The 13,853-nt window shown below is 35.0% G+C and overlaps 2 protein-coding genes and 1 long non-coding RNA gene across 6 annotated transcripts in view; 2 read left to right on the top strand and 1 right to left on the bottom strand.

The window, feature by feature from the left end:
* Nucleotides 1–998, top strand: part of ksr1b (kinase suppressor of ras 1b) — a 34,320-nt gene extending 33,322 nt beyond the window's left edge. For all 4 annotated transcript variants that reach the window (XM_046862881.1, XM_046862880.1, XM_046862882.1 and 1 more), the window contains one exon: nucleotides 42–998. In XM_046862881.1, the coding sequence (XP_046718837.1) occupies nucleotides 42–188 (147 nt within the window). In that variant the 3' untranslated portion in view covers nucleotides 189–998. The remainder of the gene's footprint in view (nucleotides 1–41) is intronic.
* LOC124394566 lies at nucleotides 881–5,408 on the bottom strand. The gene is made up of 2 exons (XR_006927519.1): nucleotides 5,095–5,408; nucleotides 881–3,475 (listed from the first exon to the last, which is right to left on the bottom strand). It is a non-coding gene; the product is annotated as an uncharacterized LOC124394566 (long non-coding RNA).
* Nucleotides 5,409–8,515: 3,107 nt separating this feature from the next.
* On the top strand, nucleotides 8,516–13,347 carry LOC124394935 (galectin-9-like). The gene is made up of 10 exons (XM_046863442.1): nucleotides 8,516–8,721; nucleotides 9,127–9,215; nucleotides 9,978–10,185; nucleotides 10,430–10,549; nucleotides 11,176–11,205; nucleotides 11,411–11,440; nucleotides 12,322–12,351; nucleotides 12,439–12,527; nucleotides 12,839–12,995; nucleotides 13,155–13,347. Exons 1-10 carry the CDS (start codon nucleotides 8,683–8,685, stop codon nucleotides 13,299–13,301), a joined length of 939 nt encoding a protein of 312 aa, XP_046719398.1. The 5' UTR covers nucleotides 8,516–8,682; the 3' UTR covers nucleotides 13,302–13,347.
* The last annotated feature ends 506 nt before the right edge of the window (nucleotides 13,348–13,853 follow it).

Here is a 13,853-nt window from a genome sequence, read left to right as displayed (position 1 = left end):
TGTATGAACAGTAACTGATGTCTCTTGTGTCCACCTAAAAGGAGATCCTGTGTGCATGCTGGTCCTTTGACCTTGAGGACAGACCGACATTCTCTCAGCTATCTGACCTGCTGGAGAAACTTCCTAAACTCAACCGTAGACTTTCCCACCCTGGACATTTCTGGAAGTCTACTGAGTATGTATCGTAGAGCTGTGAGATTGCATGCCATCACCCTGCACTGCCTCACTGAAGAGAGCAAGCAGAAGTGAACTCTTCTCAGAGATGTAGTCTTTAGGAGCATTCATTTTTGTATGAATGTGTCTTCTTTGTTTGAGCCTTTTCCAAGTGTGTCTTAAATTTGTAAGACATTTTAAGGTGAATCTGATTTACCTTCGATTCAGAATTCAGTGAATTCAGTGCAGCAGGTGGTTTATTTTTTTAATGAGCTTAAGTTTTAAATGTGAATGTTTTATTTTAAGAAACAGCTGTATGTTCTGTCTGATTAATAGAGTGAACATTAGAGTGATTATATATAGATATGAATTTTAAATGATTATTCAACACACTGTGCAGTGAACTGTACTTTATTATTGGTTTTAAGTGTTCTTCTTCCAGTTACTTTGGTACTGTAGATTCAGTCTTTTTACATCACATGTATCATCATCAGTAACAAATAAACAGGAAATATTTGTCAGGTTAAGAGCATATCTAGTGAACGCAATAGATTAAACTTTGCAATCATATCATATAAATGTTCATTTTTTGTGCTGGGAATGGATCTATTATCTGTATTTTCCTACGACTTCCTTTTCCTGTTTGGGCTAAAATCACTATTTTACTACAGTGCTGCATCTCACATTACTCACATCCTCTATCTGGTGTCTTTTTCCTTTTGTTTTTCCCCTGTGCCCTAGAACATGCGTAGCTTCAGCACACATGGACATGGCTGGTTTACTAAAGGAATCTGTCATATTACTCCAGCATTAAAAAGCAAGCAAGTGCTTGATGTATGGTTTAATTTGCCTGTGAATGTTGTAGTCTTGGGCAATATGACAAAGTAATATCAATATTGCAGTAATCAACAGTTGACAGTAATTTATTCATGTGATAGTTATTTAAAAAATTAACTGACCAAACTGAGTATTGTGATTATGGGTGGAAGATGTTATGAATTTGATATTATTACAATAAAATATGCAGACTTTTATATTGTGGCTACGATTAGGAATTCTACAACATTGGCTCACACCATTGTTAGTCAGACTGACAAATAACTGAAAGAATATTAACATTGTCTTCTTTCCATTTCCAAAATATTAATATAAAAAGAGCATTCTGTGTGTGTTAGTGTAAACCTCATTCTAACTGAATCATGATACATACTGTGAATCATGAACATATCTTCAATTATCATGCTATTTTTGGCATACCCGCTTTATTTATTCATCTTCAGGCTGTCTAAGGAAAACTGAGAACACATTCTGAATAGGACACAAATTGCCCATTCTGACATATAGATAAGTCTTCTGATGTGTAAATATTTTCCGGGTGATTTGGTATCTTTGCAATATTTTTAATTATATATTATACCCACAGAACATTGCTTGAATTGTATTTGTTATTTATATCTACTGCTGATTAGGTTTTGTGTGATATAGATTTTCCCTGCTCACAGTTTGCTATTAAAAATGACAAATTGTTTTAATCATCTAGTACCCTAAAAAGATTTCCACCTATTATTATACCGTTTATTGACATTATTGGAGGATATAAAAATAATGCCATTTGTAGCTCTGTTGGACTGCTTAACACCAGCAACAATCACCCAGTTAACATAATAATAAGGGTTTGATATAACCGTTTTTGTTGTACCAGGCCCACATGGCTGACACACACACACGATAAACCCCAAAACAGTGTTTTAAATAATTTAACACTTCATTGTTTTTAAGTCAAACCTTTCCAATGTCTTTTACATTTTTAGCAAAACTGTTTTCATGGTGCTTTCCAATATATATAGTTATGTTAGTAAATAAAATGTACTATAAAGTAAAATTTTAAATTAATGAACTCAAAACATTCCCCATTCATTCTTGAAAGAAAGTCCATTTGAGAACATTTGTAGTGCGGAGGTGTGTGAGAACACTGCAGAACATTTTTCGTAATAATTTGTCACAGGTCCCATTTACCTTTTTTTTAGAGTAGAAAAAAATCTGTTAAATGTGTAACGGTTGTTAAAACTGGTAATACAATATAATCAGTGTAAATGTAATGCACTAAATATAATGCAGTGGAAAGTCATACAGTTATGATTAAAAAGTTATCACACAAAGCTACGGCTAAAATGTCATTCAAAAAATAAACCAATAACCATGGCACTGTTGCCTTATATGTTTACATTTTTTTTTTTTTTTTTGATGGCAGTGTTTTACATGCAGATGGTTACTATTCACTTACCATCAATAATGTATTTATTTAACTTGAAATTGTTTCCATGGCTGTGTTTCCTCTTCTTTCTCCTGTGCCAGACCTAGTTAATCATAAACTGTGCTGTATTGAGATCGCTGCTTATCTTTTATAACCATGTTATAAAGGAAGTTTGTAACGCTCTGATGTGTGCATTTCTGTCTGATCCTGCTTGCTATATTTGAGTAAGAACTGTAAAACTGATAATGCTGCTAGTCTTTTATTCATGCCTTACTGAAGCTGTCAATGCTAGCAGTTTACATGCCTTATCTTATTTGTAAATCTCATATCATATTCCTGTAAAGTACAAATTTGTATGTAAAGTCTGGGTAAAGCTGTCTGCACTTTAAAATCGAAATTATGTGGAAACCTCTTCTCATTGTTCTCACTCTGCAAATAATCAACATAATGACTTTGATTGTATCTACATAGAGAAGGTGGGGGAAAGTGCTTTGTAGGAATGTGTGTTTCCTTATCTGAAACATTTCTTTTTGAGTCACTTGGAATGATAAGGGAATGGTAATGGCGCATAAACATGCTTTCATGAGTTATTATACATGGCAGGTTTTAAGAGCTGGAAAATGCAGTTGAAATTTTTGGTTGCATTAAAGTAAAGAAAAACAAATCTTTAATGTGAGTTTGGATCTGTAGATATTGGTTTTATTTAATTCAGAGCTCAGCCTTTTGTCACTTGCACAGAAATGTATATGATTTTTTTTCATAGCATCACAGCATTTAGGTACTTTAGAACATCAGTATACAGTAAAATATCAAATGCACATTCTTACCTGGTTTTATATGTATTTTAATGGATTTCAGAATTGATCTTTGTACAGCATGTTTAATGTGTTGGGATAGTTTTTTTTTCATGTTGACTTCAACTTTTAAAAGCAATAAAGTTTTTTTTCTTTCTTTCTTTCTGAATATGCTGGAGCTGTTCAATGAATTGTACTGCAACAGATATTTTCCAGTGGGAAGTTTTGCTCAGGCGATGCAGGTGCATCTGGTAATTTTCTATCTTTCTTTTTTCTAGAAATAAATATAAAAGGGGCGAAATTAAAACATTAAATGCAAAACATTTATTCACTGCCTTCTTTCTTTACTCAGATTAAAAATAAATAAATAAACTCCCCGAAAAAAAAATTTATTTACTAAACATTTGTTTTACTGAAGTCTCAGTCAAGCACCAAAATCCGGAAATGAATGCCGTCCGTATGGAAACAGCAAAAGTTTCACTTGGTGTTGATTTACGTAATTAAAAACACCATAATGACTTTAACCATTTACAAGAATACTTTTACGAGCAACACTGTCATCTGAAAATGTAAACAGGCTGGTCTGTTTGAGCAGCTGGCTCAATGTAAAAAAAATGAAGTCATGTGAACCTGGTATTGCTATGGGTTTTCTTTCATGCGTCTAATGGACAAACAAGTTCTTTGAAAAAACATATGACCTTTAAAACATGTCTAGTCTTCATGCACTATGTTGAGTATGTTTTCACACACACACACACACACACACACACACACATATATATATATATATATACATATATATATATATATATATATATATATATATATATATATATATATATATATATATAATAAACATACATTTGCATAAAGCATCCATATGTGTCATGATAATGTTGATTAGAGTATTAAAAGGGTGAAAAGTATTAATTTAAGAAATTGCAGAAAACACCCCAACAGCACGATGCTGCCACCACTATGCTTCACTTTTGGGGTGGTTTTGGAAAGGTGACTTGGCCCAGCAAATATTTACTTACTTAATTACAGGCAGTTTTTTTATATAAGGTTGCAAATGATTTATAGGTTGGGGGGTGGTGGAACCCCTGGGGGGGTTGGGGGCTAGAAACAGACCTGATGAGGCCAAACAGTTTAATCTTGTTTTTATAAGACCAGAGAATCTTGTTCCACACTCAAGCTGGCTTCTATTAGATTTGCACTAAAAAGAGGCTCCACCTATCCACTCAGCTCAGATTGGTGGAGGCCTGCAATGACGGCTGTGCTTCTGGAACTTTGTCCCATTTCCACACAGGAGCTCGGTCAGAGTGAGCATCAGATTCTTGGTCACCTCTTCTACTAAGGCCCTTCTCCCATAATTGCTTAGTTTGGCCGGGTAACCAGCTGTTGTAAGAGTCCTGGTTGTGCCACTTTGCTTCCATTTGAGAAATAAGGAGGCCACTCTGCTCTTGGAACTTTTCAGTGCAGCAGCCTTTTTAGTAGCCTGTCCCAGATCCGTGCTTTGCAGGTATTTCCTCTGACCTCATGGCTTGGTTTTTGTTTGATATGCATTGTAAGTTGTGAGGCCTTTTATAGAGAGCTGTGTGCCTTTCCAAAACATGTCTAATCATTAAGCTTTTACACATCTTGGCAGAGATGGCAAAAGTACACATATCCTTTACTCAAGTAGAAGTACAGATACTTATGTTTTAAAAGATCTGAGTAAAAGTTGAAGTACTGATGACACGTTTTCAGTCAAATTAAATAAAAAAAGTTTGGGTTTTAACATGTACTTAAGTAAAAAATAGCCATTACTATGAACTGTTTTAGTGTCACGCTTTTAACTGGACCTCACATCATATCGATATAATTATATAAAATAATTTAAAATGTTGTTACCTAATGATTGTATCCAGGATAACCAACCACCACATTAAACACAAGCAGAAAAATGATGATGATGATCAGGTGATCAGGAATGTCTCTGTTTTCCGTCATGTTTACATCGCTGACTCCCTCTGTCTCATCCACGTTTGCCATAATGTGTTGTAGCTTTCTGCCTCGTTAATTGTTAGCTTCATAGGCTAGCCAAGTGATAGCTAGGAAATGGTACAGTAGTGGAAGGTTGAAAAAGCTGTGCATTGACAAGAAATAGGTTGATAGGCTGACAATGGCACAATGAGAAGAAAAAATATTAATCATGATATTGTATAAGGAAGTCAGGTGTGTCAGAGAAGGATGTGAGGGTGGTGCAGGACATGTATGAGGACAGTGTGATAGCAGTGAAGTGTGCAGTAGGAACAACTGACTGGTTCAAGGTGGAGGTTGGACTGCATCAAGAATTTCCTGTTTGCAGTGGTGATGGACAGGTTGACAGATGAGGTCAGACAGGAGTCTCCATGGACTATGCTGTTTGCAGATGATATTGTGATTTGTGGTGAGAGTAGGGAGCAGGTGGAGAAGAGCCTGGAGAGGTGGCGGTACGTGCTAGAGAGAAGGGGAATGAAAGTCAGTAGGAGTAAGAGAGAGTACATGTGTGTAAATGAGCGGGTGGGCAGTGGAGTGGTGCGGTTGCAGGGAGAAGAGGTGGGAAAGGTGGAGGAGTTCAGGTACCTGGGGTCAACAGTGCAAAGTAATGGAGAGTGTGTTAGAGAAGTAAAGAAAAGTGTGCAGGCAGGGTGGAGTTGGTGAAGAAGATGAGATGTTGGTTTAGACACAGTGGCATTGATTAAAAGACAGGAGTTGGAGCTGGAGGTAGCAGAGCGGTAGAAGAATGCTGAAGATGGAGCTACCAGGAAAGAGGAAAAGAGGAAGGCCAAGGAAGTGGTTTATAGATGTGGTGAGGGAAGACATGCAGGTTGTTGGTGTGACAGAGGCAGATGTAGAGGACATGGGGTTATGGAGACGGATTATCCGCTGTGGCGACCCCTAATGGGAGCAGCAGAAAGAAGAAGAAGAAGAAGTCAACAAATAGTTTAAAACTAAAGTAACAAAGCCTGGTTTGAAAATGTAAGAAGTAGAAAGTACATATATTTGTTTAAAAAAATGCAGAGTGAAAGTAAAAGGTTGTCTGAAAAATAAATAGTGAAGTAGAGAAAATCTACTTAAGTACAGTAACAAAGTTTACATAGCGATCTCTAGAAAGGTCAAATTGGGACTAAATGTGGAATGCAATGCTCAAAAATCACATACCATACTTATGACCAGGTGATATTGCCAATACTTTTGGCAATATAAAGTGTATGTTCTCAAGAGACAATACTATTGAAATAAAATTTGGATATGTTTTGGTGTAGTCAGTGTGCAGTTGGTAAAGCAGTACAGATTTTCTGTCCTCTTAAAAATAAATTAACATACAGCCATTATTGTCAAAATTGCTGGCATCAAAAGTGAGTACACTCTAAGTGACAACAGCTGTACGGCAAAAAATATCAGCTGTACGTGCAAAGCCACATGTCCTATTCATCATGGTAATGTTTTTGTCCGCTTGACAGGACCATACATATTTGGTATCTTGTATTAAAGCAGTTAAAATGTGGTGCTTTGAGTACAATTCTCACATTCTTACCACTGGATGTTCAACATGGCAGCTCATGTCAAAGAGAATTTAAAAATTAGATTTGTTGCTCTCCACAAACATGGCCTAGGCTATAAGAATATAAGTAACACTCCAAAACAGTACAGTGACCAGAGTCATACAGAGGTTTTCCAAGATGGGTTCCACTCGGAACAGACCTTGCAAGGGTCCATCCAAGAAGTTGAGTCCTCAGGCTGTGTGTCAGGTGCAGAAGCTGCTTCATGCATTGTTTTAGAGATTGGGGAAGCGGAAGGTCCATTTGTCAGTGCTCAGACCATAAACCACACTGCAACAAGTCGGTTTGCATGGATGTTGTAACAGAAGGAAGCCTCTTATGAAGCTGGTTACAAGAAAGCCTGCAAACAGTTTGCTGAAGACAACCTGTCCAAGAGCATGAATTACAGGAACCATGTCCTGTGGTCTGATAAGACTAAAAAAAACTTGTTTGGATTAGATGGTGTCCAGCATGTGTAGCAACGCCCTGGTAAATAGTGCCAAGAAAATTGTGTATACTTGCATACAGTCAAGCGTGGTTTTGGTAGCATCATGGTTTGGGGCTGCAAAAGTGTCCCAAACACACCACCAAGATGACAACTGCCTTGCTGAGGAAGCTGAAAGTGATGAAGTGGCCAAGTATGTCTCCAGATCTGAACCTTATTGACACCTGTGGGGCATCCTCAAGGGGAAGATGGAGAAGCAACATGTGTCTAACATCCAACAGCTCTGTGATGTCATTATGGAGGAGTGGAAGAGGATCCCGGCAACAACCTGAGAATTCCATTACCAGGAGGATTAAGGCAGGGCTAGATTACAATGATGCTCACACAGAATATTGACACAGTTTAGACATGTTTACTTAGGGTGTACTCACTTTTTATTTGCAGTTGAGTTATTTTGTATATGTTGAGGACATTAAATCTATACTGCTATACAAGATGCACACTGACTACAAAATATCAGAGTTTCATTTCTATAGTTTTGGCCCCTTTGAGAACATATAAACTATATATACAACTCTGGGATCAATAAAACAATAACTGCACCCCAGACCTTCATATTCCATATCAGTGTCTGAGCTCACTACGGCTCTCGTGACTAAGTGAGCACTCATTCCCACAACAGTGCTCTAGAATTGAGTGGAAAGGATTTATAGATACATAGATGTCATTATAAGGCAGGGATCACCAACCTTTTTGAAACTGAGAGCTACTTCTTGTGTACCGATTAATGTGAAGGGCTACCAGTTTGATACACACAGTTTTCAGTTTGATCTGAAATAACAAATTCGCTCAATTTACCTTTTATTACATGTTAGTATTAATAATTAATGATATTCATCTATGTGAAGACACTGATCATGTTAATTATTTCTCATAATAATTATCAACAATGAATTTGTGATAATATCTAGTGGGGCATATAGTGCAAATCTTGACCTGAACTTGTTCAGTAATCTGATCAGAAATACTCAGTATATACTTCCCCCTTACTATTGTGAAACATGGCTGTGTGAACAATGAAATAGAAAATAAGTGAAATAAGTGAAGTCTTTTATATTATTGCGGAAATGTGTTGGGTAACACATGAATGAATAACATGAATGAGTCTGCATACCAAAAAGATGAATAGAAAACGTTTAAATACTTATTATACATAACCTGATTTGACACCAACCGACAAAATGGAGACGAGGGTCTCTTCCTCATTCTCCTCCAGTACATTTACTTCAAAACGAAACTGATCTGTTCTTACCGCCCCTGGTCTCCACCCGCTTCCCCAACATTTGCTGCCCGCTGACTGAAGTTCACGATTGAGGCTCTGCATTGCAGTTACAAAATTGTAATTATAAGAATAAAAAGTAAAGGAATAATAAATCGAATATTATCAGAATTACCACCGAAATCAGAGAAATGGCATATTACTCCCAGCAACAGCCTTTTTACAACCCAGTAAGTATGTTTTTTTTCTTATTTCCGTACTGGAAACGTTAGTTGAAAAGACATCTGTTAATATTTTACATATAAATCTTACATCATCCTATTATTATGTAATCCTATTTTCATTATTTTTGTTAATCCGTGCGATTAGAACCTTGATTGAAGAAAAAAACAACAGAATCTTTATACTCTATGAACAGTGAGAATTTAAGGCATCTTTATTCATTGTTATAACACGTTATGCACACATGCACTAGAATTATTTTATTATTTGAGCTCTATGAGAAATAATTTTGCTTAGGACCTTTGCAGACTCTTTCCTGGATTCACGTATAGGCTGTGAGATAAAGACCCCAACAAAAATGTACCAGAAACTTTATTGTTTTTTTATTGAAGTGACACTTTATTATTCAACAGAATATCCCATTTACTGGCTCAATTCAAGGAGGTTTAAAGGATGGCAAAAGTATCACTGTAAGTGGACGAGTTTCACCAAGCGCCAACAGGTACACGTATATATTATATATAAAAAACAGTTTTATATTTGTGTGTAGAGAGAATTTGTTTTCCTGCTGCTCCATCATTCCCCTTCCTAGGAATCCCCAAGTTCCAGGAAATGTGTTTCACAAAAAAATAAACAAAAGCCTGGATTACTAAATCCGTAAAAAAAAAAAGAAAGGAATGTACAAGATGCATGTTTGTCCTTGTGTGTGTGTGTGTGTGTGTGTGTGTGTGTGTGTGTTGGGAAACCTGAGCTTTCCAGTCAAAAAATAGACGTTCCGTACCATTGCTTCTAAGGAAGCTGGAAGATCTTTGAATTAGAGAATATCAACATTTTCCTTTGAACTAAGAGGCCCAGACATGTACTAGTATGACGACACTCCTGTACACAAACCAATAATTATAATGAAAAGTTTTTTCTTCAACCCCACTGATCACTTTCGGAATGAGTTGTAATGTTGACATCATGCAAAACCTTTTCACCTGATATCAGTGCCTGATCAGACCAGTGCAGGTGTAGCAGAATGGACACAAATTCTGAATTGTTATAAGAAATAATAAATGTCATTATAAATGATCTAATACATTATAAAATACAAATATTCTATAATAAAATACGAATATATTGCAATAAAGAAGAAACTATAAATCTGTAATGGGATGATAAAACAAGTATGTAGGAGTGTACATACATCTTGTAAAACATAAATGTACTTTCCGTTTTCATATACATTCCTATCCCATTTCCTAAATTTTTGTTTTTTCAGGTTCCATGTGAATCTCCAGTGTGGCTCCAGACCGGATGCAACCATTGCACTGCACTTTAATCCACGTTATGATTCTTTTCAAGGATATATTGTAACCAACACCAAGAAGAATAACTCCTGGGGGGTAGAGGAGCGCATACACAAGGCCCTCTTACCCCTGGGAAGTAATTTCACCCTTCTGATCCTTGTTACAAGCCAATCATACAAGGTTCATTTCTTTCACTTCTGCTTTTCTCACAATAACAAACAGAAAATATTTAAGCATTTGCTCAGGTCAGCATTCTTGATGGCATTATAGTAACCATAACCTAGAATTTGAACTGATTTCATCACTGGTTGTTGGGGTTTATGTATTAAAAATGTGTGAATGTGCTAACATGCTAACATCTGCTGCTAAATGTGTAATACAGTATCTAAAGATACATGCTAATCTAGCGGTATGCTTTCATTAGATCAGTGTCAATGGCATCCATATTATTGACTACAAACACCGAGTCCCATTCAACATGGTGGACACTATTGCAGTGGACGGGATGGTGGAGGTTAACTCAATCAGTTTCCAGGAGCCTGTGGTGAGAACAATTACAAATATTTTTACATCTGGCTACTTATAAAAATCATGATAGACTTAAAGAAACAACTGTGAAAATAACTGAAGAAATGTACAGTATAATCGGCATGATTGAAAACAAAAATCTAACTAGATTAAGTAGAATTATTTTTTTGATGGTGTCACTCTCCTTTCTTAAAGCACACATGCACAAAGGCATATTATAGAGCAGGGGTCACCAACGTAGTGCCCGCGGGCACCAGGTCGCCCGTAAGGACCACATGAGTCGCTTGCGGGCCTTTTCTAAAAATAGCTGTTTCCTACCTTGTTAAATCATTGTTGATAATTATTGTGAGAAATATTTAACATGATCAGTGCCTTTACATAGATGAATATTATTAATTATTAATAACAACATATAATTAAAGGTAAATTGAGCAAATTTGTAATTTCAGAAGTGTGTATCAAACTGGTAGCCCTTCACATTAGTCAGTACTCAGGAAGTAGCTCTCGGTGTCAAAAAGTTTGGTGACCCCTGTTATAGAATATATTCAACAGTTATGTGCTGTCTGATCAAATATATCTTTTCACATGTCTGTGCATAGTCTCTCAGTCTTGATTATAAACATTTTTGATTTAATTTTGTAGGGTATTATACCTGCCCAAGCTGGATTCCAGGTAACAGCATGTATTTTAAAACTGTATTCCAATTAAAAAACATATTTTTCTAAAAATAATAGACTTTTGAGATGTTTAAAGATATTTAGGAAAACAATTTGATAATTTCATTAAAATGTAATGAACGTATAGATTACTTTTTTAATTCTTATTTAGTTACCCCGCATTTACATTTATGATATTTTGTCTCCTGTTTTATTCGTAGCCACAGTTTGCTTTTCCTCCTGGATATGTCGTAAGTAACTTCATGTTTAATTTTAGGAAAGAAAGTCAAATACACCCTTGTATAATATTTATGATAAGATGACGATCATGATACATGTTTTTCAGTAAAAAAAAATAAAATACAAATAATGCACACTGTGTGACATTCAAAGAATAACTTTATGTGGATTTATATTAATGTATCATTGTAACTAGCAGATAAACTGATTTAGGAACAAATCCAAATATGGCAGCTCAAAGCAAGCTCATGTGTCTAAAGTACCTTCTTTTAAGGGCATTTTGGACACAGGAAATTTGGCAACAAAAAGAACTAGACTTGTAGGAGTGTCATATACTGTATCTAGTCCTTCTGTAAAAATGTACTTTCCAGTTTCCTATACAGTTTTTGCATGCCTCTTATCATGCATAAAAATCAGAATGTGTTACTTTGTGTGAAGTATGTTTGCAAATATAATACAGTGTTTATAATAGCTTTTATAACACAAGATTTCTGATTACATGATGATTATTAATCTTTTCCACTATATTTCCTTGGTAGGTAAATCATACTTTTTTGTTTGTTTGTTTGTTAATGTTAATGTTTGATTGTGAGAGGTTTTCTAATTATTTGTTTATATAATTTGCACATGTTTAGTCTTCAGAGGGTATAATGTAAAATAACTTAATTAATTCTATAACTTACTGAGATCATATAAGAAACGTAAAATACATCATAAAAAAAACCTACAAGATAAATCACATGCTTTTGAGGTTGTCATTTCCACACTGCAGCTTCCTGTTTTTCAGTCAGTTTAGTTTTTTTTCAAATCTATTTGCTTCTTCAAAATGATACTTTTCACTTACACCTGTTCACAATAAAATGGCCCATTTCCTTTTTAATTGTCTCTATAGATGTCTGCATTTCCTGCCCCACAAAACTATGTAAGAACACAAGGCCATATCTTATTTCACATTATATTTTAAATTAAGGTGATAAGCTTGTAGTTACACTATTTTTTTCATCATTAGAGTGTGCCATTCAAAACCGTCATCAATGGAGGATTGTACCCTGGCAGAAATATTTCCATCCAAGGTGTAGTTAATCCTCAAGGTTCCAGGTGAGATGTTATCTTTATTTTACTGCTTTGCATAACTAGAGCTCACATATTCTATTCATAGTTTAATCTATTAGATAAAATTATGATTTCTTTACCATAGTCTGTACAGTACAATATAACACAGTTTGAATTTTTGCTCGTTTGAACTCTGTATATATTTTGCAAAGCCAAACAGTCACTGTAGGTTAAACTCAACTTCTCACTTCCTGTAAACGCAATGTGCAGATTTCAGCCACATATTGCAAACTTTTTAAGACTTTCTGTTTAAGGGAAGAGCACCACAGTTTTTTATTTGATATTTGTGCCAACAGGTTCATTATTAACCTGCGTCACAGAAGTGGAATTGCCTTTCATTACAATCCTCGCTTTGATGAGAACTTGGTTGTACGCAATACCTTAACAATGGAGCAGTGGGGACCAGAAGAGCGCTCTGGCGGCATGCCATTTTACAAGGGACAAAACTTCCAGGTAGATAATGCTTCAGGTCTTATTTACAAGATATGTTTGTATCTTTGTTTAGCTGGCTGATCAATATAATATTTTATTATAATTGTTGTATAATTGGTGCTTTAATGGATAATATATGCAAAACAGTCTGGGTGTCACATTTGGTAATGTTTCTTTCAGATCATCATCTCCTGCAATCCCCAACATTACAACGTGTTTGTCAATGGGATGCAAGTGCATACTTACAACCACCGCTTCACCAACTTGGGAGAGATTGATATTCTGGAGGTGTCTGGTGACTTGAGCTTGATTGGTGTAAATGTTTAAACAAATGTTTAGCTAATCACTTTTAATAAACCAACTCTTGGTATTATCAAGTTTTTTTTATAGTATTATCATAGTAAAATCTGTTGATTGCTAAGGAAATCTTATGCTAAAAATATTAGTCATATAAAAGTAAAGCATAAATGTAATCTTTCCAAATGAACCACTTTTAAAACTGTCTATTATTATTATTATTATTATTATTATTATTATTATTATTAATAATTATTATTATTATTATTATTATTATTATTATTAATAATTATTATTATTATTATTATACTTTTTAATGAAATCTGTTGCAACTAGATTTTCTTTTTTACCATTTTGAATTTTTTTTTTTTTTTACCTTTTTTTACTTTTAACCCACACAATAAAACAGCACAAATTATTCAATATATGTGAAGTAATTCTATTTTGTTCTATTGTGTCGTTCTTAAAGATAATCATTGATATTAGCAAACAAAGTTAAAATCAGCAGACAATTATTACATTAATTAATCACTTACAGCTTAATGAAAATGACTAGGAAACATCTAAAGATGAAAACAAAAG

Source organism: Silurus meridionalis, chromosome 12 (genome assembly GCF_014805685.1).
Source record: "Silurus meridionalis isolate SWU-2019-XX chromosome 12, ASM1480568v1, whole genome shotgun sequence".
NCBI classification, from domain to species: Eukaryota; Metazoa; Chordata; class Actinopteri; order Siluriformes; family Siluridae; genus Silurus; species Silurus meridionalis.
The sequence above is the reverse complement of the archived record's forward strand: the minus strand, read 5'-3'. Positions and strand labels throughout refer to the sequence as shown.

Bases quoted from the DNA above. Each gene is read 5' to 3' on its own strand.
- LOC124394935 (XM_046863442.1), top strand. From the start codon at position 8,683: ATGGCATATTACTCCCAGCAACAGCCTTTTTACAACCCA. The intron at 10,186-10,429 runs GTTCATTTCTTT...TGCTTTCATTAG, and splicing joins TTACAAGCCAATCATACAAG to ATCAGTGTCAATGGCATCCA. The intron at 11,441-12,321 runs GTAAGTAACTTC...TTGTCTCTATAG, and splicing joins CTTTTCCTCCTGGATATGTC to ATGTCTGCATTTCCTGCCCC.